Raw genomic sequence first — 27,991 nt, 5'->3', positions numbered from 1 at the left:
CTATGTTTCCACTTCTTAAAACCTAGGGAATTAAACTGGCATGCACGATCTCCCTGTCACCTCAACATATGCTCTCGCGCCAATTCGCTTTGTTTTGACAACCGTTAACATGGCTACCCCTTATCAACTTGCTTCAAGCAGGGAGCGCTGATGTCAGGTATACAGCCCCTCTATGTTATTCTAGCTCGTTGATTGCGGTAGGCAATGCAATCTCTATGTTATTCTGTGCTCGGTGCTAATAGCCTGGTTGACGTTTTGGAAATTCTTTGTTACCTCAGAACTCTTATGCCCGAAGCTGAACTCACTCTTGACACTCATTCTCTTTGACTCTTGAAGCATCTGCTGTTTTTTGAGGCGACAGGTTATGAAACACGAAAAAGTTAATTTTGGATGAGTGCACGAAAATAATGTTGAAAATTCAGGTATTTTAAATGTTTCCTATCTGTATGGATTGAATCCTATTTAAGTGAATTGAATTATCATCAACGCGTTCTAAGAAATCGGAAGGCCTTTTAAATGTTATTGTTTGCAAAGTTGGCACTTTGTCGAAATGTATGAATCAATTGCTTGTATTGAAAAGCCCTCTTAGCAGCCTGTATTATAAAGACTATCAATAATTTGCTTTACGGTAGAATTCGGAATCTTACAATCTTGTGGTATTTGTTGGATGTAATAATGTGAATCATTTAGGGTTGCGGCGTTCAACACCAACCAATGTACTCTAGTTTCGAGGTTATGTGTGTCTCATTTTATTAAAGTTTGATTGGTTATTGTATTCGACATGGCAAGTACCAGCGTTAATAAAGAAGTACTGATTGATCTTCAGGAAAAATATGAGAAAGTACGTAAGTTATTGGAAGAAGATTCCAAACGAGATCCTGAAACTGAACCCTACCGCTCTAAATATGCAGCAAGTAAAATACTAACAGCAATGAAGACGAAATTGGTAAAAATTTTAGATGACAATGGTTCTGACAGTTCGGATTATCTGAGACTGAAAGCTATGCTTGGAGTAGTGTGGCTTAATCTGGGCACTGTGTCGGTTGATACTGAGGAACTGTCAACTGGGGAGGAACAACTTTCAAATTGTGTAGAAAGTCTCTCTGATCATTTTATAGAACCTGAATGCATAATAGTGGTACTTAGTGCTCTGAATCAACTGGGTATCCTTTGGTCACAACGTGACCAACCCAAAAGGTCTCAAGAGTATTTGGAGAAGGCTGAAAAGTTGTATAAAGATTATACTACAGAGGTTAATACTCCTCCAGTTGATATTCATGATCTGTTTTGCTTGAGTGACTCGGAGACTCCTCAAATTGACTCAGAGACTTCTTTAGAGAAAATTCACACACTTACACTTTATTATTTGGCACAGATATATGGCAGTTTAAATGATCATCTTAAGTCTGCAGTGTATTGTCACACAACTTTGAGGAGGCAGTTGGAAAGTAAGGAGTTTGATTCAATAGAATGGTCATTAAATGCTGCTACACTGTCACAGTATTTCATGGAAAAGAATGGCTTTAACCAAGCAAGGCATCATCTTGCTGCAGCTTCGTATATTCTGGACCAGTATGAAAATGAACTCAGTCTTCTTGAAGGAAACGAGGAAGATATTGAGGCAAAGTGAGTATGCACTCTTTCATTTTGTTGAAAAATTTCTGAAACAATATTTGTTTGTAAACATGTTTGTAAACTTTGACTTTCCATCAACAAAGGAGCATAGACTATTAATCTCTAGCTTTCTATACTTGTGGGATCAAATCCAGGTGCAGTAAGTTGATATTAAGAATGCTTTGACAGGAGAGACCTGTTTTTCTGGAGTTCTTCTTCTTCCTCTTGTTTGATACCTAGCTGGTGACTGGCAGCGGGGACAAGCCACTGCTCTGGCTATCACTAGGCTCCGGACAGGGTTCAAGATATGCTTCCATTCCTTTTGGGTGTTACCTTGGATCTTGACTTCACTGATATTAAGACAGTGGCCCTTCAGATCTTTCTCGATCTTCTTGAGCCAGATTTTCTTTGGGGTAGTTTGTTGGATTTTCCATTGAGTTAGTCATTTCCCTAGCAGAGTTGGTATGGTAGGCGACTGATGTTTGCTCAGCAAACATGACTGAACCAATGCAATTGGCACTTTTCAATGTATTCTGATAGGTTCCTGGTGGTCGCATTAGTGGGCTCATTTCGAACATGGCCTCATATATAGAAATCTCCACCATCTGGTGTAGGCATGGCATTTGCGATATCATCAAGCTTGTTGAGTTCGGCTTCAAGAAATGTCCATGTTGCCGACCCATACAATATGTAATATTGGGTGGGATAACTGTCTGAAAGAACAGAGCGCAATATTATTCTTCTGGAGACACCTCTCTGGATTGGTGGTAGTGTGTCGGCCCCCGGATCCCAAGTTAGCGGGTTCAAACCCGGCAGAGGTAGTGGGTTTTTTGAAGGGCGGAAAAAGTCCATTCAACACTCCATGTCGAACGATGTCGGCATGTAAAAGATCTCTGGTGACACATTTGGCGTTTATCGGACAAAATTAATTAAATCTCAGCCATAGACGCCCAGGATAGTTTCGGTTTACTCAGTCTGCCATCTAGTGGGCTTAGAGTAAAACGGAACGTCGAATTGACGAGCAGACAGCCAGATGGCGTCAAATTGAAATGTCTGCACACGGTAGCCGAGGCCATACGATTATTATTATTATTATTATTATTATTATTATTATGTGCGTATGGACCCAATGGATCACGCAAAGCTCTAACGATTCTGTTTTCTGAGTTGCCAAACAGCTCTCATCCTTTCTCCATGGATCCTTTTTCGTTCTTCTGTCCACTTTGCTCCAGTCTTCTCACTTTGTTCTCTGGTTGCACTTTCCATCCATTAATTTTTTTCCTGTAGAGGTTTCTGTCTGCGGTGTCAGTTGAGTCCATATGGGCTTTTTCCAGATCCTTCTTCACTTCCAGTACCCATGGAATATTTTTTAGATGTTCTATGTAGGTGAGAATCTTGTGTGTCAGTCTACTTGCCAGCAGTCTGCGAACGTGCCCATAAAATTTCAGACGTCTTTTGCGGATGTCTGCTGCAATGTTGGAATGCTCTTCTGTCACTTTGCGTGACCTCAGTCTATATCCATCTTCTGTTTTTCGGGGGCCGAGAATTTTCCTCAGGATTCTTCTTTCTTCTTTTAAAATGTTTTCTAGGTCACCTTTCCCATTTAGTGTAAGGGTCTCACTGGCATATAAGACTTCGGGCTTGATTACTGTATTATAGTGTCTGATCTTTGCATGGCGGGACAAGTACTTTTTATTGTATATGTTGTGAACCCTACCGTAGGCTTTCCGAAATTTTTGTAGGCGAGTTTTCTGGGCAGCCTTCTCACCTCCCGTTGGTTCAAGTATTTCTCCCAAGTACTTGAAGTGCGGTACTCGGCTGATTTGCCCATATGTCGTGTTCAAATTTTGGATGTCAAGTTTTGAACAGAAGAACTTGGTCTTTTCGAAGGAAATTTGTAGACCAACCTTTCCAGCACATTCACTAAGGGTTTCAATTTGTTTAACGGCTGTGACTACGTCATCTGTCAGTATGGCAAGGTCATCTGCAAAAGCGAGGCATGATATCTCAATACCGTCTTTGGGTCGTCCTAGTCGTGTGGGGCACCAGTATCCCATGTCTTTCAATGCCTTCTCCCACTCGCGGAGAACTTTGTCTAGGACGAGGTTGAAAAGAAGCGGAGATAAGCCGTCACCTTGTCAGACGCCAGTTTTAACCGGGAATGGTTCAGAGATCTCCCCCATGAATTTAACTTTGGAGATAGTGTCAGTGAGTGTTGCCTTGATGAGGTTGAGGGTCTTGGAATCAAGCCCCAATTCCTCAAGAATAACGAAGAGAGACTGTCGATCAACCGAGTTGTACGCTTTCTTGAAGTCAACAAAAATGCAGATGACCGCTTTGTTCCTCAATGCTTTGTATTTAAGAGTTGTCTTCAAGTTGAATATTTGTTCTGCACTCGAGCGACCAGGGCGGAAGCCTGCTTGATATTCGCCAATACTTTTTTCAAGTTGTTCCTGCGTTCTCTTCAAAAGGCAAGCTGAAAGAATTTTGTATGTCACTTGGAGAAGAGAAATGCCCCTGTAATTGTTCACGTCAGTCTTATCTCCCTTTTTGTGTTATGGGTGGATGAGAGCACACTTCCAATCCTGAGGTAATTTCTCCGATTGCCAGATATCTGTAACGATTTGAGTGAGTTCCTTGAGGGAGTTAGGTCCAAGATTTTTCAGAAGTTCTTCAATGATGCCATCTTCTCCGGAGGTCCTATTGTTTTTAAGTTTCAGGATGTGGCTGCGAATTTCTTCCTCTGTCAGTGGTGGAGATTCTGGGTAAGTGTGCCTTGGGGGTTCTTGATGGAATCCTGTAAGGGGCTCGGGACAGTTGAGGAGATCAACGAAGTAAAGTGCTAGCTCCTGACAATTTTCCTGATTACTGAGTGCAAGTTTTCCATCTGATCTTTTGAAAGCCAGGTTTTGAGGAGCATACCCACGGACTTGTCCTCCGAATCCCCTGTAGAAATCTCGTACGCTGTAGTTACTAAAGTTATCTTCAATCGAGTCAAGTTGTTGTTTCAAGTGTTTTCTCTTGACCTGTCTGATGATTTTGGCTACTCGTTTTCTGGTTTCATTGAAATATGTTTGGTTATCTGGTGATTTCTTGCTGTTGTATTTCTGGAATGCTTCTTTTCGTTCCTTCAAGGCACGTTCACATTCAGAATTCCACCAAGGGTGTTTAGTATTATTTTTCAGGGGAATTTGCTCTCGAGCTTTCTGGATGATTTTGCTGCGGAATTTCTCCCAGGTGCCTGCATGTTCCCTTTCCCACACTTCTTGCAGATTAGTGTTTCCAGTCTGTGTCTTGTCAAACTTCGGTATGTGTGACCTCTTATGATGAATTTTCTTTGGGGTGAATTTTACCTTTATTCTCACTAGGTAGTGATCGGAATAGACGTTTGCTCCTCGGCGTACCTGTACATCGTGTACCTCTCTCTGCATGGGATGAGATATGGCAATGTGATCGATTTGAAATTCACCGATCCCTGGAACGGGAGACCTCCAGGTCTTCTGTTTCCGTGGAGATTTTCTCAGAGAAGTTGACATGATTTTAAGATTGTTTTGTTGACACAGTTCAATGAGTCTCAACCCGTTTTTGTTAGTGAATTTGTGAGCAGGGAATTTGCCAGCAGTTTTCTGGTGTTCTTTTTCTTTACCAATTTGTGCGTTAAAGTCGCCCAGCAAAATTTTTGTGTCCTCTTTTGGAATCTTCGCCATGATTTTCTCAAGTTTAGCCCAGAATGCATCAGTTTTTTGCGGTTCTTTCTTATTGTCAGCGTTAGTGGGTGCATGTACGTTCACTATTTTATATTTCTTATTAGCACATTGGATTCGCATTGTCATGAGCCGGTTGCTTATGGGAGTGACTTCTTTTATTGAGCCTACTATACTTTTATGTACCATGAAGGCCATTCCTAGTAAGGGAGTTCCCTTACCAACTCTCCTGTCCGTTTTACTCTTGAAGATCCGGTAGTTTCTATAATCATTTGTGTCCTCATCAGTGAATCTTGTTTCCTGCAGGGCAAGTATCTGGATTTTCTGTTGATCTAGTTCTGTCACAAGATTGTGCAATTTACCAGGTTGGATTAAGGTATTTACATTGAACATGCCAATGTATGTGAAGGTTTTGGATGTTATTATTATTATTATTATTATTATTATTATTATTATTATTATTATTATTATTATTATTATTATTATTATTATTACCATGTATGTACAGCTGTCTGTCCAGTTCTTTAGATATTTGTAGAGGGCGCCACTTTTTTTCTTAGACCAGTGACCCAAAGTTCTTGAATTCTGTCATCTGTTCTAACTGGACTCTTCATCGATCGGTAAATGCAGACATGTGATCCATTAGTTCTCATAGCTGTGGTCTTCTCCATGTTGACTTTGAGGTTACAGGATTGTCCGACATGGGCAGTGTTGTACAGGATATCGGTGGCTTCCACATCAGTATCATCGGGTGTTCAGTGAACATGAGACCAGTCACAAATTTGTTGTCCAGTATGTACTGAACTCTATAGACTGGCCAACAGATGTCTTCCTCATGATTATACTGGCAACAGTATTGATGAGAAACAGAGAGATTAATTACATCTGCTTGACTTACTACCATATTGGAGCAAATTTCCTGCACGTGATCTCATAAGATTGATAGAGATTGAAGTATCTTTGAGTTATTAAATCATTCTTCCCTGGTGTTTGTTTTGATTGCTATGTTTTGCTGTGTCTCTTCCATGGACATTACAGCCTGCATCTCTTTTGTGGTGTTATGCATCTACCACTTCAGTGGTCTACTTGTGGGTCAGTATCTTCAGGGATCGAGTTGGATTGCTGTTGTGGCCCCAAAATTGTCTTTTCTGTTATTATTACACAGACAAAAAAGAAGTTTTTTGGAACAAATAAATGTTTACTCTGCAGTTTTTCACACTTTTTCAAGATTCAAGAAGCACTTTATCTTCTCTTCAATTTTAAGAAGGATTCCTGTAGGTATAGTTGAACCTGACTTATATGCATATCAAGGGGAAGAGAAAAAACTACTTCTAACTCAGAATTACTTAAAAATCAGACTTACACAATACATCACATATTTACTGAAAAACCAATGGAATAGACCTACATATGTAAATCCTTGCAAATAATAAATACATTAAGACAGAAAATATTATTTTGAAGTTGGTCCAGCCTTAAAGAAATCAGATAGTTTGGCTTGTTTCACTTTTCTTGCATTAAGAGTATAGACCTAAGCCTCCTTTTGCAAACTTAGTAATGAATTCAAAGCATTTTTACTACAACTTTTCGCACTGATGTAACGCCTACACACATCTATTGTTTCAGATTCAAGTCGTTATCTCCATCACTGTCACTATCGCTTGTAGCTGGTCCATCACCACCGTGTTGTTGGCATACATCAGCAATAATCTCTTCATCCGGTACAGCCAGATTATCATCGAAATGCACAAAAGTATCGAATTTTACACCCTCCGGTAGCCTTAGCTCATTGCCAGACAAAACTTCATCCCCATAATCATCAATAGAGGCAGCCTCTTCTAGTAAGACACCAGCTTTGCGGAAACAGTTGTTGATTGTGGATGATGACACCTGCTTCCAGGCAGCCAAAATAAAGTCCATGGCTTGTAGCAAATTAATGGAGAGAGAGGTTCATTTCCTGCATCACTCAGTGTTATTCAATGTTGAACCAGCATTGTTGTATAATGCACTTTGAAATTTGCAATGATGCCCATATCAAGCAGTTGTAGAACACTGGTACAGTTAGGAGGGGAAAATTTCCCTCAGAACGATTTGATGTGGATGTGCTGCACATCGATCCATAAGAAGAAGGATCTTCCGTTTCTTTTTCATTTTAATATCCAGTTTTTTCAACCACTGTTCCATTAGAAGCATAATCATCCAGCAATTTCTGTTGGATTCATATTCCATAAGTTTTCTTTTCGCACCCTTAAAACACCTTGGATTCTTTCATTTTCCTATCATAAGTGGAGGAAGTTTGTCATATCCATCTGCATTGGTGGCGAGAAGTACTGTTACACAAATTTTACTTTTCTCCCCTCCATGGCATGAGTCATCTTTTTCAGCTAATGTTTTATTAGGAAGGAGAGTGTAGAATAGGCCGGTCTCATCACAATTGTAGATGTTTGGAGGCTGATAATCGCTTACGATACCCAGCAGAACCTCTTCTTTCCAGTGTTGTACCGTGACGTCGTCAACAGCTTTTGAGTCACTGCAAATTGTTCTCCTTGTGATTCCATGACAATCTTTAAATCCTTGCAGCCATCCTGATGAAGCCTTGAAATCATCAGTGATATCATCATTTTACCTAAATCTATCACATTTGCCTTCATCATGTCGCCACTAATTGATAGAGCTGCAGCCCGGTTTTGCTGGAACCATGTGAAAAGTGCTTTTTCCACGAACCTACTACGCTGACGTAGCAGGGGGAGAGGTGATACTCCCATGTGGCGCGTCCCAGGTGGCGGATAGGGGGGTCCTAACCGGCTTGCCGGCGGACTTGAGGGAAATAAAATACCTCTCGCGGACCAAACACACAACCCCCTGTGGGTGGGGGACGCAGGCGAAGAATACACCCATGGGATCCCCTGCCTGTTGTAAGAGGCGACTAAAAGGGGCGACCAAGGGATGATTGGATTAGAACCATGAAACTACTTGTGATTAGTACTACCACGCGGGGAACACCAAGGGTCGCTATTACTTGGGCGTAGTACTACTATGTTAGGTACCAAATAGGTTTATGATTAGTAGCAATCAGGAGCGCCGTGCAGTCAGGCTTTTACGGTACCTGGATTAGTAGCACTAAATGAGCGACACCAGGGTTCTGGCTTGCCTATGATTAGTACCCACTATATAAGGAACACCACACCCTGTGGATAGTACACTTATGTGATGAAAACCATAGGTTTGCGTTGCCTGTAACTGGCGCCGCTATGTGTGAAACACGATAGGTCTGTATTACATACGCGAATTTCATTACCTGTTAGTAGTACCATAACGTGTGGAATACCGTGAGTCTACGATACTTTTGATTAGTACCGCACCATGTCAAATACCATGTTTCTACTTTCCAAGCGATAAGTACCATTATGAGAGGCCGATGACCTATATTTTGGACCCCTTTAGCTTGCAAGCATCATTGATTCAGTATTGAGCTATAGAAGCAGTCCCTTGATCAGTATTACTATTGTTTTCCGTCAGTCTCTGAGACTGAGGCATTGCGGGTCGTCTCCACTGATTGTTTTAACTTCATATCCATCCGTTCATTTTTCGTCCTCACGCTTTGAATTCTGGTCAGTGGAGGATTTTGGATTTTTATTTTATCATTGCATTTCGTCTCATTTCGTACCATCAGGGGCCGATGACCTAGATGTTAGGCCCCTTAAAACAACAAGCATCATCATCATCATCATCATCATCATCAAAAGTGCTTTCTCCAAATCTACGTACCTTTCTTCTTGCTGACGGCTGCGCTTTGCTGATTTTGAACCCAGTTTTAAGAACTCATCTAAAATAGCGTTTCTTTTACTGATGACTGTACATAGCATGGTATACACAATCCCTAAGTCTGAAGTAACTTCAGTTTTTGTTTTGTGTGAATTAGTGTCCACTTCTCGTATAAATTTTACTTTTTCATCTAGGGTATGGTATAATTTTTCCTTCCGCAGCCTAGAGTTTATAACATTATAAGGAAGCTAAAATAATGTCTTGGAATACCTTGTAGAGGAGAGATGTGTTCATTGCGATGTCTAGGAACCCACCATCCCACTCCCAGAAGTACATTTACTTTTATAACCGTATAAGAGCAGCAGCCGCCATCGGCCATGGCTAGAGTAACTACTTGCATTCTCATTGGTCAGCATGAATGGAATGTGATGTCATTGCCATCAATACTGATAGATACATTGTGTTACCAACCCTGGCTGAATAAAAGTACAAAGAAAAAACACCATGTAAAGGAAACAATTTGAAATACACAACAGCAGTAATTTAATTTAATACTTACGTTAATGTAGTGTCGGATACAGGGTTGCAGCAGCTTTGAGGAATTTTACCAATCGTGCTTCCTCACAAAACTAGGTGCCTAAGGCCGCTTCGCGGCTTATAACTGTCCAGACCAATGGTCTTGTCCATGGCAAGAATCCTAAACAATAATCACCACCAGTAACAGTGTAACAATAAGTACCACTCATTAGTTCCTAAGTACAGAGGTTGGCAGCCCTGATCACCTGTCAACAACATTCTACCCGAGCGTGTAAACAAATACCACTATGTGCTCAAATAAGTGTAATATAATTACATTTCAGAGACAACAACAGTTTGCCTAGTGACAGTCATACTATCTTTCAAATTGTGGAAAGCTACACATTAACTCAGACCTTGATGTAAGATGCATTTTTTAACAGTACAGCGTACATCGCACAGCTGAATGTAGCAAATGCTGGGCTGCGGAAGGTAAAATTATAATCTAGGGTATAACTTTTCCTTTTTCTGTTTTCCATGGCTAAACCAAAGCAACTGAATGACAAAACCAGATACGGGCACCGTGGACATTTTACTTCTCCATTGTTCCCACAAAAGCAGTTCTCATATTCAAACAAATTTACTGTATTTTCTTTTGTTCCACGCCGAAACTGTCCACTTTGCTTGTAATATATCTTAATCTTTGGCGGCATTGTGAAGGTAAAAAACGACGAAGGTAGAGGAGGTGCGAGATAGAAAGCGAAGGGGATTCTCTCGGTTGGCCTTTGTTAAGCCGCCAGTAAGTAAGGGTCAACAATATCACTCGGTGAAACTCTTTGTGTTCTGTTTCAGCACCGAAACCCGACCGCTCTACATCTGCCTACGCCGACAAAGAGGAGCCTTAAGTAGTTTCTTTTAAAAAAGCACTTGCTCATTACAATTACACAAAACTCAGTTATATTTCACTGACACTTAATACGTATAACAGTGAATTATGTATAAACGGATTACGTATAAATAAGGTTTAATTAACACACTTTTGATTACATTTCGCCGGGACCTAAAGGAAATTACGTACAGATGCGAATTACGCAGAACAGAGTTATGTATAAAGCAGGTTCAACTGTATTCAGTAGTTTGTGAACCATGGGTAATGGCTGAGAGGCCCAGTAGGCCTAAGTGTTCTGGAGAATTGAGATACTTGTTATTATGGAATAAAAGAGGGCATTTTATACTTATTCTGAATCGTGGCGCTCTGTATATTAAGGTGGCTATGACTACCCAATCCATCAGTGGTCCCGCAACAGTTAAGTTTATGGAAAATCTCACTGGGACTATTTAGAAGTAAGGCCACGTACCATGTCTCGGAGAAAGAGTGATTGAATGGGTGGCTGTGTGGCTACTCCAACCACTACTCTTATACCTTCATATCTTCCACACAATATAAATAACATTTGTTTGAGCGCCAGTTGCTTTTTTAAGAAAAACAACAAAATTCGGTAGAGCATACCTCTTATATCAATTATCTCAAGGCGTGAGGTGATAAACTCACATATCTGGCAATATACAGGGATATGGATCAGGACAATATTAAATTACTGTTGCATTTCCACAATTGAGGATTGTACATGGAACTGGAATCACTTATTATAATTAAAATAAAACTGAGTTTATGACTATAATTTACGTCACAATGAACAATCATTGACGTCTTTTAATTTAACAAAAGAAATATATCGTGAGATTTGCGGTACTAAGAAAAGGAAAATTTAATCTAAACAAAAAAGCTATTGGCATGAACTTGAAGTGAGATGATATCGCCGCTGATTACACTCTTCTTCATGTTATGAATGCATAACCTGTCTGATGCTTTAATTACCTGTTGTCTGCATACACCGCTGTTGAAGTTGAAATTCTTGGGAAAACCTATGAGCTGAAGTCGGGAGCCGTCTGCTGTTATCTTCTTATATAACAAGGAGTTGGCCTACATACCATGTACGCGTGTAGGGAGCTCCAATGTAATTACGTCCACTCAATATATTATAAGAACTTGGAAAATATTATTGAAACATCTTGTGAAGTCCATCCTCACAAGATGATGATGTTTCTTTCTCAGCATAGTACCCGTCTCTGCTCGGATACCACCACTTGTAGACCTCCTCGATTATTACAAGACCTCTTGAAAACACAACTCTTAGCTCTGACCATCACACTAAGACCACTTCTTCCATTTGATACATCTGACTGTTACATATGATCTGCACGATATGAACTGCTTCTGATACTATGAACTGAGTACCTCTCCCTACCGTAGCATCACCTTATATAACCTCGCGATGACGACTCATCTCCCCACTCACTGTTCATCCCTTTCACTTCAACATACAGTAGCTGGCGAATACTGACACTTGGTCGCAATCACGTGTCCACGCACTGATGTCATCAGTCAAGTGTTGTCTAAGCGTACCCAAGCGGTTCGAGAATGACTATACCGAATGCGTCACCGGGAAATCTCCTTGTACACAACATTCCCAGTTAAACATAGCCTCGATTGCAAAATACTATGCCAGCTCATCTAGCCAAAGTTACAAGCCACAGCATGACAATATGAAACCAACAAATCTCACTTACTACAATACAGAATAATTACAAACATATTCACTTAACCTATGATTAAATACAATAATATACGCGATATCTAATTATTACAGTCTAAATGATGAGAAACAGAATATATAAAATCTAATGAATCAGGTTAATAATAATAATAATAATAATAATAATAATAATAATAATAATAATAAATACAGAATGGAGTCTGTAACCCTGTTGTACGGTTACAGCTGTATTTCTAGAATATAGAACTCAGAACATTATCTGATCTGGTGATTAACTCCCCCTAGAATGAAGAAGATTATAACAGCATTACCAATTAAATTTCCACTTTCTGATGCTTTTTAAATTCCATTGAAATTGTAACTTGACTGTATTCTGGATCTGAATGGTCACCCTCACTGGAGGATGGACAATTTATTTCTTTAATAAATCTTTCTCTCTGGATCTTTATGTTTTCTTATATACAGATGATATGAGTAAAGAGCTGGGATCAGAGATAAGGCTTTTCGAGGATGATGTTATACATACTACATAGAATAATGAATAAGTTACAAGATAGCGAGTGATTGCAAACAGATCTCGACAATGGTATGATGGTAAACTGGATGAAAAGTCAGGCTGCGAGTTTCACAAAGAGGAAAAGCTTTCTCAGTTTTAATTATTGCATTGATGGGGTTGAAGTTCCTCACGGGAATCATTGTAAATACCTCAGTGTTAATATAAGGAAAGATCTTTATTGGGATAATCACATAAACAGGATTGTAAAAAAAAAAAAAAAAAGGTTACAGATCTCTTCATAGGGTTATCAGGGTATTTAGAGGTTGTAGTAAGGGTGTGAAGGAGAGGGCATATGAGTTTCTGATAAGACCAGGAGTAGAGTATGGTTCTAGCATATGGGACCCTCACCAGTTTTACCTGATTTGAGAACTGGAAAAAATCCAAAGAAAAGCAGTTTGATTCGTTATGGGTGATTTCTGACAAGAGAGTAGCGTTACCAAAATGTTGGAAAGTTTGGGCTGGGAAGACTTGGGAGAAAGACCAGCTTCTTGACTAAGCTGTATGTTCTGAGCTGTCATTGCAGAAATGGCAAGGAATGACATTAGTAGATGAGAAAATTTGAGTAGTGTTTGTAAAAGTAGGAAAGATGAAGATAAAGTTAAAATTCAGTAGGACAGATTGGGGCAAATACATAACATTTGTAGGAAGAGGAGTTATGAACTGAAATACACTGGCAGAAAAAAATATCCAAACACCATGAAATAAGGAATGTAGAATATGGAAAATTTAGCAATATATTTGTTGAGGTAACATATTCAATTGATTAAAGGTACAAGACTACAGGTTAATATCCGTGCGAGAAAAGCCATCCCAATGTGCCATGCTGGTCCATTAATAACCGATATAATCGGCTGACTGTTGAATGCAGGCATGCAAACGTGCAAGTGTTGTGTCATACAGGTGCCGTATGTCAGCTTGTGGGATAGAGTTCCATGTCAGTTGCACTTGGTCGGTCAATACAGGGACGGTTGATGCTGGTTGTGGATGACGCTGGAGTTGTTATCCAATGATGTCTCATACGTTCCCCATTGGGGACAGATCAGGGGCTAGAGCAAGGCAACATGTCGACACACTATAGAGCACGTTGGGTTACAACAGTGACATGGGTGCGTGCATTATCCTGTTGGAAAACACCCCCGGGAATGCTATTCATGAATGGCAGCACAACAGGTCGAATCACCAGACAGACGTACACAACTGCAGTCAGGATGCATGGGATAACCACAAGAGTGCTCCTGCTGTCATAGGAAATTGCTCCCCAGATCAGAACTCCCAGCGTAGGACCAGTGTGCGGATGCCGCAGACAGGTGGAATGAAGGCGCTCATCTGGCCTCCTCCTAACCAACACACGGCAATCACTGGCACCAGGGCAGAATCGGCTTTCATCGGAAAACACGATGGACCTCCACTCCTGTCCTCCAGTGAGCTCTCACTTGACACCACTGAAGTCTCAGATGGCCGTGGTTTGGGCTAAGTGGAATGCACGCCACAGCGTGTCTGGCTTGGAGCTGTCTTTCAAGAAATGGATTTTGAACAGTTCGTTGCGTCAGTGTGGTGCCAACTGCCTCTTGAATTGCTGCTGCAGACTCAGTCCGCTGCACCACAGCCATACGGCGAATACGGCGGTTCTCCCTCTCGGTGGTGCCATGGGGACATCCAGAGCCTGGTCTTCTTGCGAGCGCACCTTCTCGTGACCACTGCTGCCAGCATGCATTCCTGCCAAGTCATTCTGCAATAGTGCAGAAGGAAAATTCACCTTCACGTAGCCCTATTATACGACTTCATTCAATCGCAGTGAGCTGTTGATACTGGCCTCTTTGTCATCGTAAAGGCATTCTTGACCCCCTCACAGTCATTGTGTCCAATCTCACAAGTAACTAATGCTCTTGCACAATACAGCCCATATTTAAAGCAAACCTGGTGTGCAACATCATTGTGCTGCGCCGCACTAATGCGATTTGCGGGAAATTTGAATCAGTGTCATCTTTCAGATGTTCAAACACGCCTACCAACATTCGTTAATCTAGCAAAACTCCTTCTTGGTGTTTGGATATTTATTTCTGCCAGTGTAGTTTACCAAGGGAGATGTTCAATAAATTACCAAATTCTCTGAAATTATTTAAGAAAAGACTAGGTAAACAACTGGTAGGGAATCCCTGTAACCGTACGTATGTACGATCCCTGAATTTTTAGGTTAAAATCATGTAATTTTGTTAATTGAGAATGTAAAAACATAATATTATAAGAAGAATGTGTAGTTAGGGAATATTGCATATGTGCATCATTATATTTTGTATAAATTTCCGTTTGGGTAAGAGTCTGTAAATATGGTCTAGCCGTAAGGATTGTGCAACCGGGAAATCTGCGACTATATCGGGAAGGACGGTTGAAGTCAGTTGGATGTGTTGCAACAAGTGGCTTGGAAACACGGGGTACGGCAGGTAGTATAGGCTGAAGAATTGGAGTGGATCAATGTGGATGTACATGAGTGGACGTTCGATGTCACATCAGACGCACGATAGCCAATACGAGGGCTTTGTTTTTAAGCGAGGTTGGGTTGACTGAGTGACGCGTCAAGAAGTGCCTGTGAGAGCGTTGCTACCTATAAACTTTCCAGGACGCTATAACCACGTGCAGCAAGCCTATATAAGCAGGTACGTGTGTGCGGCAAGTGAGTCTAATGCTGTTTCTGACTCTGATACTGATTGTGTTTGTGTTTCTCACTCGGACCGGCGCGCGGGAGCTACTTAGCGCAGATTCCTAGGCGATGCTCTATTGGTGAGCAGGCTAAATATCGCTGATGCTACAAGTTTCTGGTGGCACCAAAGCGTAGTGGATGTGTGGTTGTGCACAGAACTAATTCTGGATAAAGAAGATCGTCGGCCGAGTATCCAGTTATGGTTGGAGAAACGTGAGGCGCCACACTAACCTGTGCGGCACTCGAGAAGGACTCTTGAGTTTTTGTTTGTTTTAATGTTGTCAATCTTAGGTTAATTTTAAGGACACTTCTTCTTAAGCATTACTTTGTCAATTTTATATATTTTTCATCTAAACAGTGTTATGTGGCTGAAGATGTTGATAAAATACGAAACATGTACCACTTTTAACCATTAAATTGCCTTAAGCAATCATTGTATCGACTAGGTGGAAAATAATAAATACTTAATTGTGAAGGACTCACGACGTCGATGAAGTGTGTAAATAAGGTTAGGGATGCTCTTCGTAAAGAAGGTTGCATCCGTACGTAGAGAAAGTCTTCGTACTTTTCTCTACCAGAATACGATTTTTGTTCTGTAACAGTAGTGAGTGTAGTGGGACTCTTACCTGGAGGTATGTTAGGAAATGTATATATAGTATCAATAATTTTGTTGATGGTTTGTAGTGTGTATATTTGCCTTTGTAAATGACAAACGAGTAGGTCTCGTCAAGTAATGATTTGGTTGTTGTTAGTAGTGTGTATATTTGCCTTTGTAAATGACAAACAAGTAGGTCTCGTGAAGTAATGATTAATGTTGATATAGATGTTGATTTCCAGTTAGCCTACGCAGTGGCCTCCACGGTATGCACTAGCCAGCGTATTGGTGGGTGTGCTAGGTACCAACTGATGAGCCCACCCTAGCACACGAGGGCGAAACGCTGGCAACCAAGAATGAGCTAGCTGGAAAATTTATAATGTCCAATAACCGACCATTTATATTGATTAATGTTGGTCGTAGTTGTTTGTACGTTGCCTTTGTGGACGGCAATCAGGAGGGGGTCTCTTTAAGTGACGATTATTGTGGTATTCTTTATATTTTGTTTATTATTTTGGGAGTAAAGTCCTGGTATCAAACTTGCAGTAAAACTTTTATCAGTGGAGTGAGGATGAACCTGGCATGCTACCTACATCTAATTTCAGGGGTAAACAGGTAAGGTTATAAAGTAAGTCTGGAGCTCCGTCAGCCTGATGAGCGTCACCTTGGGAGAGGGAGGTACTCATTGCTCTACATATTCGTGTAATTATTTTACAGGTGGTGCCCATTGTCTTGGTATTTATACTTATTTCACTCACCGTTAATTTATTATATTTTTAAATTATTTTTTTGGATATTACATCCCACCTGGGCGAATGCAGATCAGTGGTGACTGGGTAGAGTCTGTAATAAACTTCCCAAAACATTTCAGCTCTTTAGGCTTCTTCAGTCGTGAAATTACCAGCGTTTCGCTCCAGTGTAGCAGTGGGCTCATCAGTTGGAATGCTATACCTTCTCAAGATGCTGGTGGCTAGTGCACCATTGAGACTCCACAGCAAGCCTCTTATGTAGGACAGTGCAGTGATCGTGCACTGGGGGAAGCTTGTGCCTCCACTTGTATAAATGCCTGCCTTTGGTGCACTAGCCGCTAGCGTCTTGGGAAGGTGTAGCAATCCAACTGATGAGCCCACTGCTACACTGGGGCGAAACGCTGGTAATTTCACAATTGAAAAAGCCTAAAGAGCTTAAATGTTTTTAACATTTGCAATAAATGAAATTAAATGATGGATTCCTTCCTGTTTTAAACTTCGCGAAGTTTTGGTTTGAGGTCACTGTCATAGACCTTATCGTTATCATATCCTTTCAATACCCCTAGGGCTTTTCTGCATTGTTACGTGATGAAAATGAATTCCACTGTTGATCTTCTGAAACCAAACGGAGTGCATTTCCAACGTTTCTCTAATTCTGTTTTGAAGTTCTACTTTTTTAATAATATGGCACATGGCATAGAACTATGTCTCCTGTGTATGGTATGGTAATTATTGAATTATCTTTAGGAATTACTTTGTATGATTCCTGTTTGCCAATCTTCTGGGACTGCTTTATGTGAACTACATTCCAAAAGGTACCTTGATAAGTTCTATCGCAAGTGAATGTATTCTCCACTTTCATCTTTCTAACTGCCCCTGCCATAGCGATGTCTCTGTCCACTATCTTCCATTTTAGTTAGGCCTAGATGTTCTGCTCTTTTTTGAATTGGTCTAGTGTATGCCGTGACAACAAACACCGTATAATCCCGAATACCACCCGCAATTTTCCCCCCAAAATATTGGGTCATATTCAAGCCGTTCATTCTCGTAAATATTTACTACATTTACGTGGAGTATTGAAATAGATTTGAATACGGTTACCGTACTCAATATACCACATGTAAACGGGCATTCAGGTCTTATTGTGTTTTAGTTGTGTTCTAGAAAACAAGATCGATTTTTTCTCAGTACGGTTACAGTGACATTTAAACGTGAAATGTAAGGTAAGGTAATGAAATGTGGTAAATCAAAGAATTTGGGTAAATATACGGTAAATATGAAAGCCGCTGCTGCGGATGCTCGATCGTCATTTGTTTCAGAAGTGTTGCTAGCATGCTGGTTGCGCGAATAGCTGATCTCGTGAGATATCGTACTTCACACAAGTAACCAGCCTTTCAAAACTGCAATGAAACAGATGTACACCAAATGGATGTCTGATGGTGATCACGCGTTAACACCAACCGGTTGAGTGAAGAAGCCTGAAGTGTGACTAATATGCAGCTGGCTCAAGACTGCATGGGCGTGCATTCCCAACGATCTAGTGTCCAAAAGCTTTAAGAAATGAGGAATTTCAAATTCAGTGGACGGTAGTGAGGATGACTATTTGTGGAAAGATGCCAGCGACAAAAGTTCCTATGGTGAAACTTCAGATGACGACGGTGAATTGTGAATGATCTGAGTATTGGACCAATTTTATTTATGATTTTTGTTATGATTTTATTAATTGTAAGCTATTTGAATTTATATTATGGTATATTTGAAGAAAATTAAATAGGTATGTAAGTTATTTGATTTTTTTCTGTATTTTGCCATCTCAAATTTAGGATGCGGGTCTTATTCGGTGGTGGGTGGTATTCGGGATTATACGGCAAGTCATGGAGATATCCTTCGTGTTTGCTTTTTATTTCTCCTGGTGTTGTAAATATTACCTAATCACTTCCTTCACAAATCTAGTGTGAACATTTTAATTCTTCCTAAGTCCGAATCTCTTCATAATTGCTGTTGTAACAGCATTGATATAGCACCAGCTTCCATCTAGTTATCTCCTCATTCAGCTGTTCATCCATTGTGCTGATGGACGATGCATGTACACGAATGCATTGCTGTTAGAACGACTCAAGTGAGGACTCGCAACGGTTACCGTTAGTGACAGGTTAGATTCTGATTTACCAGAAAGCACTCTTTAGTGACAGGGCTATGTTAGAGTTCACTTAGGAGCAACCTATGACTCGCAGAAGGATTATTGTCACTTGTTGGGAGCCCTGAAAGGGCTCCATGCTGGATAATGTGTATACAATGACCTTAATATCTCGAAAACTTTAAATAAAGGCAATTTATTGTACATATATGAGGAAATTTTGATTTATCTTGACCAGAGGAACAATCCGACGGGTAATATAAATGATGTTTCAGACAAGATTAATATCTTGTATGAGGAATTGATTAAAGTGGAAGTTGGAAAGAAACATCAAACTTTAATGCGTCACAGAACACGCCCTCCCACTTCTCCCCCACACTCCCCACTCAACGTAGCTACTACTTGCTTGGATTCAGTTAGACCCATATCTCAGCACAGAGGAGTCCTCTTTGTCATATCGGGCCAATAACAATGAAGTAGTAACACAGTGTGAATCATGTAAAATATTCCATCTCCCATCTCTTTCTACTTACACTTAGTTTTCTTTTAATTTCAGACTTAACATATTCAATTCTACAACCAACTTTACCACTGCAGGCCCATTTTGACTTAGAATCCAGAAGCAACTCATTCTTCAATGTTATTTGAAGGAACTTCTTCCAGAGATCATAAGGATCCTTTATGTCATGAAATATTGTAATTCAAGCATTGTACTCAACATTAGTGGTCATTCTACAATGTCTTTATGATAGCACTTATTAGTTTTTACAGACTTCTTCATCAAGCATTTTATGAACAATTCTCATTGATATTATTGACAACATGATTTGGAACTTAAGTCAACTTTGTAATTTTATTTTAAGTGTTCTTGTATATGACAGTGTGTTTTAACTCATGTCTTACCAATCTATTAATGTGATTTATGTCTAATGTATTTTGTGAAATTTTCTAGCTGATGATGTCCCTTAGGGGAAGAAACATGTTCTAGATCAAAATAAATATATATGTATTGAATAGGCGGACCGTTCAAATACAATATTTAAGTATATTCTTAAATGTTTGCTACTTGTGCATGCTGTTGAAACAAAAATCCATTCATTTAGTTCTTCTGTGTTGATTTGGAGGATTCTCAAAACATATCTCAAAGGCTTTGTTGACTGGCTTTTAAAAGAGCTGGCAGGTGACATTCTTTTGTAAATCCTAGGCCACGAGACCATGAAAGCTAACTCGCCGACTCCATTAACCTTGCCCATTTTGCCGCCCTTCCCTATCCTTTCGCTCTGTCCGCAGAGCAGAGTCTTATCCCTCCATTTGCCCGCACCACCTCCTACGAATTTGGTTACTATGGCCGCTCCGCATGTCTCTGGAATGAGCTACCTCCTAAAATAAAAGTCTTGCCTCTAACGCAGTTTACAAACCATATAATAAGATGTAAATCTCTCTGTGTACATAGACAGGAGTGAAAGGGAGTGTAAGTGTTGTTGAGTGAATGAATTACTGTATGAGTGTAAATATGTGAATAATGAAATGAAATGGCGTATGGCTTTTAGTGCCGGGAGTGTCCGAGGACATGTTCGGCTCGCCACGTGCAGGTCTTTTGATTTGACGCCCGTAGGATGAAATGATGATGAATACGACACATACACTCCGCCCTCGTACCAGATAAATTAACCAATGATGGTTAAAATTCCCTGCCGGGAATCGAACCCGGGACCTCTGTGACGAAAGGCTACCACGCTAACCATTTAGCCATGGAGCCGGACATGTGAATAATGTAATTATTGTAAATATTAGCTTAGTGGGTCTGTGAAGCAACTAATGTACATAGCCCTTTTTCTCTAGAATATCCATAAAATAGTATGATTTGTGGTTAATAATAATGATGATGATAATAATAATAATACCTTGCAGCATGGGTCCTTCCATTCTGATCGAATCATGTTTGTTTGTATGCATGTCTCGAATGGACACAAAAACTACTGTAGCGATCTGGCTGAAAAATTTCACAGTTTGTTCTCATTACTCGTGGGATGGTTTAGGAAGTGATATATATATAGATATATTTATTTCTCACCATAGTGTACACCATCGGTTTACAGGTAATAAAGGCAGAAAGAAATTAGCCACTACATCTCTCCTAAAACTACGTAACTAATTAACTACTTCTACATCTACTCAGTATCATCCCACACATGCACGGATAGCCAGCACACATGCAGGATGCCACCGCACTACAAACTACCCTAATCACATAACTACCTAACCCACCACCTAAAACTAATTTAACTCTTTCCCGTGGGTTGCGTAGTAAAGCGTACTGGAGTCGCACATTGTCTCCCGCGGGTTGTGTAGTAAAGAGTACTGGACTTTCAAATTGACTTCCTCTGCCATCTGTCTGCTGAACATATAACATTTTGGAACCAGTGAATTCCCTACGCTTTCTAGATACAACTGGCATGCACGGAAGCCTAAAATGAAGTGTACTTTTGTACGTTTTCTTAGATAGAAGAGACAGCTGACTGTATGTAAACACATTGCAGCAACATGGCTGCTCATAACCAGTTGAGTGCGGAGGATATTTGTTACAAATTAGATCAATATGTTGACAAATGCAATGGTAGTGAGTTAGAAGTTGCAGGTATAATAATAAAAATAGTATGGGAAGCAGTTGGGACAGGATATGTATCTGAGGAAAATCGAAATACGGCACGGGGCTGGAAATGTTCATTCAGGTACTGTCTCCTTTTAGAATATTAGGCCCACTTGTACAAAACATAATTATCACTTTTAATTATCCAGTTAATTCTCTTTTGTACTATGAGCCTCTACGTAATTACATAATATTCCAACCAACGTCAAATTATCTTCCAATCCCATTCAGTGAAAAATTGTCCATAATTTGTATGTCCGAGAGGAAGTATGATTTGCAATCTAAATATCTTTATCCGACGATCCTAAAAATGAAATAAATTGGGAGATTCATGGTGAATTCCTGCGTTCTCTACATTACCAGAAAAATAAGAGCCCCATCAGATCCAGCAATTCAGACTGACTTCAAAAACAAAAAAATTGACAGTATGCACCATATTGGCCGTATCATTCTGAACAGGAGGGGGTGGGGTGTAATTAGGTGATCACATTGTATCATTTCAGAATAACTATAGTATATTTTCCATTGTTACAAAATTTGAAAGCGATATCTTAAGTGTTTTTTACAGAATAAATTATTTAGTAAAGGGAATCCACATCTATACCTGACAAGCAAATTATTACCCTAGGTTTCGCCAGACAGTGAGTCAAAGATACTCTGTGGGAAAGGGTTAAAATAGTTGGCTGGTCGCGGCGTCTGCCTGGGTAAGGAAAACAAACCACCAACCCGTAGACACCGCCACCAGCCTCGCCTCGTGAGAACGGATACCATTTGTCACTGGCCCTAGCTGACAATGTGTTTCCTAAGTGATGGGTAGTTTAGCATAGGGGTGAAAAGGGTGAAAAAAAAGAAAACAGAAAATAGGGGGAGGCAATTAAACCACAACAAGTCTGAACAGCGGGTTGCCTAACCAACAGCATGTGAAGATTATGATGTGTTTCTTAAAACTTATCTTCTTCTTCTTCTATAAACGGTATATGAAAATGAAGAGTCCAAGATCAGTCCCCATTGCATAGGGGGTGAGGAATGAAGAAAGAAAATGTCAAAAATGACAGATTACGGTTGAATGTGTGTATACGTTTCAGCATAGCTCTCAATCAAACTAGATACACATATAACTTAATATCTGGAAAAATTACTGTCGGGGCAAGAAACCCCTAGCACCCCTAAAGGAAGGGGTGAAATCCAAAAATCCAAAAAATGACCGATAATAGTGGCGAGTTCATAGTCTTGGGGTAGCCGAGATGAACTGTGACCTCTGGAAGCCGTTTGAGCCAAAGTTCATTCCCATTCGGGCTGGGGGTTGGAAGGGGTGAAAGGAATGTCCAAAATGACTGAGATCATAGATGTACACCACGAACCTACTACGCTGGCGTAGTAGGGGGAGAGGTGATACTCCCATGTGGTAGATTGGGGGGTCCTAACTGGCTTGCTGGTGGACTTGAGGGAAATAAAATACCTCTTGCGGACCAAACATTATACAATGCGAATTTCATTACCTGTGGGTAGTACCAAAATGTGTGGAATACTGCGAGTCTATGCCACTCTTGATTAGTACCGCAACATGACAAATACCATGGTTCTACTTTCCTAGCGATAAGTACCATTGTGTGAGAGGCCGCTGACTTGGAGAGGCGACTAAAAGGGATGACCATGGGATGATGAAATTAGAACCATAACACTACTTGTGATTAGTACCACCACGCGGGGAACACCATGGGTCGCTTTTACTTGCGCGTAGTACCACTATGTTGGGTACCAAATAGGTTTGTGATTAGTAGCAACCGAGAGCGCGGTGGCTTTTACAGTACCTGTGATTGGTAGTACTATATGAGCGACACCATGGGATGAGGGAACCATGGTTCTGGCTTGCCTATGATTAGTACCCACTATATGTGGAACGCCATGGGATAGTACAAGTCCCTGTGGTTAGTACCCTTATGTGATGAACACAATAGGTTTGCGTTGCCTGTCAATGGTGCCGCAATGTGCAAAATAGCGTAGGTCCGTAATACGTGTGCAAATTTCTTTACCTGTGGATAGTACCAAAATGTGTGAAATACCGCGAGTCTACGCTACTCTTGATTAGAACCACAACATGACAAATACCATGGTTCTACTTTCCTAGCGATAAGTACCATTGTGTGAGAGGCCGCTGACTTGGAGAGGCGACTAAAAGGGATGACTATGGGATGATGAAATTAGAACCATAACACTACTTGTGATTAGTACCACCACGCGGGGAACACCATGGGTCGCTTTTACTTGCGCGTAGTACCACTATGTTGGGTACCAAATAGGTTTGTGATTAGTAGCAACCGAGAGCGCGGTGGCTTTTACAGTACCTGTGATTGGTAGTACTATATGAGCGACACCATGGGATGAGGGAACCATGGTTCTGGCTTGCCTATGATTAGTACCCACTATATGTGGAACACCACGGGATAGTACCGAGTCCCTGTGGTTAGTACACTTTGGTGATGAACATCATAAGTTTGCATTGCTTGTAAAGGCGCCGCAATGTGCGAAACACAGTAGGTCTGTAATACATGTGCAAATTTCCTTACCTGTGAGTAGTACCCTAATGTGTGGAATACCGCGAGTCTATGCTACTCTTGATTAGTACCACAACATGACAAATACCATGGTTCAACTTTCCTAGCGATAAGTACTATTGTGAGGGGCCGCTTACTTGGATTTTGGACCCCTTTCGACTCCTAGTATTATCGATTCACTATTGCTATAGAAGCAGTCCCTTGGTCAGTAATACTATTGTTCTATGTCAACTTCTGTGCATGTGAGGCACTGTGGGTCGGTTCCACTGATTGTTTAAAATTTATATCCATCCATTCATTCTTCGTCCTCACGTTTTGAATTGTGGTCAGTGGATGTTTTTGGGCTTTTAATTTGTCATTTCACTTCGTCTAATTTTGTACCATTAGGGGCCGATGACCTAGATTTAGACCCCTTTAAACATCATCATAGATGTATGTGTGCATATTAAAAAATCAGAAAACGACCAATATTAAAAGTGAAAACGATGTATGTTAATAAATATAGTGTTTTTTCTTTTGCATTTAATTAAATGGTTCAGAAACATGGAAGAGAAGGCCTGAAGGCCTTAATCTTGCCAGGTAAAATAAAACATTACTAAACTAAACTAAACTAAACGCGGTTGTATTAAGAAACGTGGGCAAAGCCACGGGCACCTGCTAGTTTACAATAATTACATTATTTACATATTTACACTTGTACAGTAATTCATTCACTCGACAACACTTACCCTCCCTTTCACTCCTGTCCATGTACAAGAGAGATTTACATCTTATTACATGGTTTGTAAACTGTGTTAGAGGCAAGGTGGTAGCAGGTAAGGGACAGCTGTGCTCCATGTTATGAGTGTCCCCGATTGCCAGCTGGCATTAGCTCTAAAATGCCTTTTGGAGTGGCGACCCCATTGTAATAACAGCCAAAAATGAAAATGGCACTTTAAAATCAGCCTCGGAAAAGGCTAGAGCATTCCCCGTATGTGCCACACAGTTCTTATGCTGGGGGAACTGTGAGAAGTAGAGAAAATTATGAAGTGGCAATAATCGGCCATATGTCACTGACTGGAAAATCAGGTGATTGATTTCAGGGAGAAGGGGAATAGAGCTGTGTGGAATTGAGCAAGGTACATATGGTCTAGATTTGATTTTGTGTGATCATAGGAAAAGCGACCTTAGAAAACTGGGAAAGATAAAAGACATATTCCTTAAAAAAAAATTCTCACTGCATTCACTTATAAATTGGCAGGTGAACCATTCTTCATAGAAAATTTACAACCTGATCAATAATCTACAGACCAGTACTCCCAACTACTTCTCAAGTTCTAAATAAAGAAAAGTAGAATTGTGATTGATTTCTACACCACTAGTGCCTTCTGTGATTTGTGATTTTAGAAGATGTGGCTTGCAGGATGTAATACGTGATGTGCTATCTTGAATTTACATTTCAAAAGCCTGTTGTTGCAACACTTCACGATATGCCAGGTTGCATTGCTGATTCCAGTTTTGATTTCTGCATCTGAATCCCAGCACCCTTTCAGTGGTGTTTCTATCAAGGGGAAATGTGCTTGCTTTGCTGATGATGTGCAGAAGGTATTGAAGATCATCTGCATAGCGGATGGTGCTTCCCGTTGATCTTCAAAAAGGATTGGAAAGAGGATGCAACCTCATCTCAATCCTTTAAAAAAAAAATCTTGGTCTTTTCATTAATGTAATGTGAGCCATTCAGTTCCATTACACCTTCTTGATTATGTTCACACCTTTACTGTCAGGTCCAGTTTCTGTTCAAAATGTAATATCAATTTTTAAAGCTAACTTTGTGTTCCAAACAGGAGAGAGCGGTTCAAACATCGCAGTGCAGATGTTGCTCGATGTTGGGCAAAATATGGGCTGATGTTGTTGATGACTTCAAAAGAGCGTCTCATGAGCAGTGACGAAGATGAAAATGGAACACTGCCAAGTGGAAGCTCTGTAATGGAGATGTCTGTCTCTACTTCAGTGTCTCAAGGTGAGTAAATGTGATCTTGTAGGTACATTACAGCTAGTGACATGTACCTTAACTAAAGCTGAGTTCATGACTGAGAGAGGCCCAGTGAATAAGATTTTCTGAAGTTAACCACCTGAGTCTGCTTTTCAATGCCAAATGCCATTGGCTGATACTCGTATCGGAGTATTCATTTGTCTCCTGTAATTATTTCATTGTCTGCAGACCAGGCCTGACATGAAACATGCAGCCAAATGGAAGGTGCAGTTTACGTCTCTTCTTTCTGTCTTCAACAATCACATTCAAATTGTGCAGCAGCCAGCGAATACAGTCTTCTGCAGTGGCACACCAAGTGCACTGGTCAATGTTTTATGCTCCTCAAGGTTTTCTCGAGTGGATCCTTATAGCACTTCAGAACGACATCACAAGGTCAAGTTCATTGTACTGGGTTGTCAAAGTAGTCTGTCGTCCCTCATACATTGGACATGAGCTGCTGGTAGCCTGTATACTATTCACCTTTGCCTTTTCAGGAACTGTTGTGTTAGGTATGTAGTCAAACCGTTTGGTGTTCATAATTGTTACCTCTACTACAGTGGTAACACCAAAAAAGGCACAAACACAGTTAAAAGGGGAAGGTAAGAGTACAATACACAATATAAGAAAACCCTACACACTCGGAAAAGCAGTAGCTAGCATTACCCGGATCTCCAACAAAACAAGTACGTAACTATCAGTAGGGCCAACTAGTGAACGACAAAACGGGAAGATGGAAGGGCTGGGAACCTACCAAAGGCATGGACATGGCTTAGATAGCGGATTCCGAAATGAATCACCGTGATCCTTAGTTATTAAAAATATTATTTACAAGATAATTCTACAAATACATTCCAAGTTATGAGCTATAAGTTCAGTGATATACATAGGTTATTCGTAGCAGTGTAAATTCAAATTACAAATCAACTGTACATCTAGTTACCAATGCAGTAGTACAATGCAATTTACAGGTTATCCAAAATCTAGCGTACCTAAAGTGATACAGAACTATCAGAGGCAAACCCCAAGGGAAATACTATTAAACTACAATCTACATATTTTAGTGAAACAAAACGGGAATGCCTCGGAAACGAACAGGTAAGTCCAGCTGAAAAACTAAGGCGTCATAAGTAACTAATTTGGTGAATCTAGGCGAGATTAGGGCAGACTCCTGTATGAAAAGCAAATCGGAACATTACGGAAATTTTAGCAGGAATGGAATTCAAGAGTGCTTACCCGAGGAGAGTGCCATCCCCGAAGCCGGGGGACGTCAACCAGATAGGCTGCTCGCAGACAGATAAACCGAGACCGACAGAATTCAGTATACAGAAATAATTCGAACACTGCCTCGCTCACTATATATAGGAATTACTGGCCTTGGAGGCAACCAATCAGCATGCACGTGTTCCCTATCGCCACCTAGACTCACCAATCACAACCTTACTTTCGATCGAGAACTTCAACTAACATTCCAGAATACGCGTGATCGCGAAAGTCGTATTTTTCCAGAATAGACAGAACACATTTTCTAGAACACATACCAACAAAGTAACACACCCTGTACCAAAGTTATGTAACTTTCTGGATCTTTCCAGGAACTATAGACAGAATTCTACTATTTACAAATGCCTATGTTACAACATTATGCAGTACAGGTTAGGTCAATAAAAATAAAACATCATATCGTATTTTTCAAACAAGGTCTTCAAAAAAATACACTCCACTCGCATTACATAGTTCACCTGTAACAATAATGGATCTGAGCTGTTGTGGAAGCGTTCCAGTTTATCGATATCATGGTGATAGAGAGCTCAGGTTTCACATCC

General features: G+C 40.4%; 1 protein-coding gene across 2 annotated transcripts in view; it reads left to right on the top strand.

The window, feature by feature from the left end:
* The first annotated feature begins 472 nt into the window (after nucleotides 1-472).
* LOC136881170 (KIF-binding protein) overlaps nucleotides 473-27,991 on the top strand; it is a 160,198-nt gene continuing 132,679 nt past the window's right edge. For both annotated transcript variants that reach the window (XR_011018695.1, XM_067153832.2), the window contains exons 1-2: nucleotides 473-1,626; nucleotides 25,981-26,156. Coding sequence is in view for 1 of the 2 variants with exons in the window: in XM_067153832.2 (XP_067009933.1) it covers nucleotides 782-1,626; nucleotides 25,981-26,156 (1,021 nt within the window). In the remaining variant the exon portion in view is untranslated. The remainder of the gene's footprint in view (nucleotides 1,627-25,980; nucleotides 26,157-27,991) is intronic.

The sequence above is a fragment of the Anabrus simplex genome, chromosome 9 (assembly GCF_040414725.1).
Source record: "Anabrus simplex isolate iqAnaSimp1 chromosome 9, ASM4041472v1, whole genome shotgun sequence".
Classification (NCBI taxonomy): domain Eukaryota; kingdom Metazoa; phylum Arthropoda; class Insecta; order Orthoptera; family Tettigoniidae; genus Anabrus; species Anabrus simplex.
The sequence above is the reverse complement of the archived record's forward strand: the minus strand, read 5'-3'. Positions and strand labels throughout refer to the sequence as shown.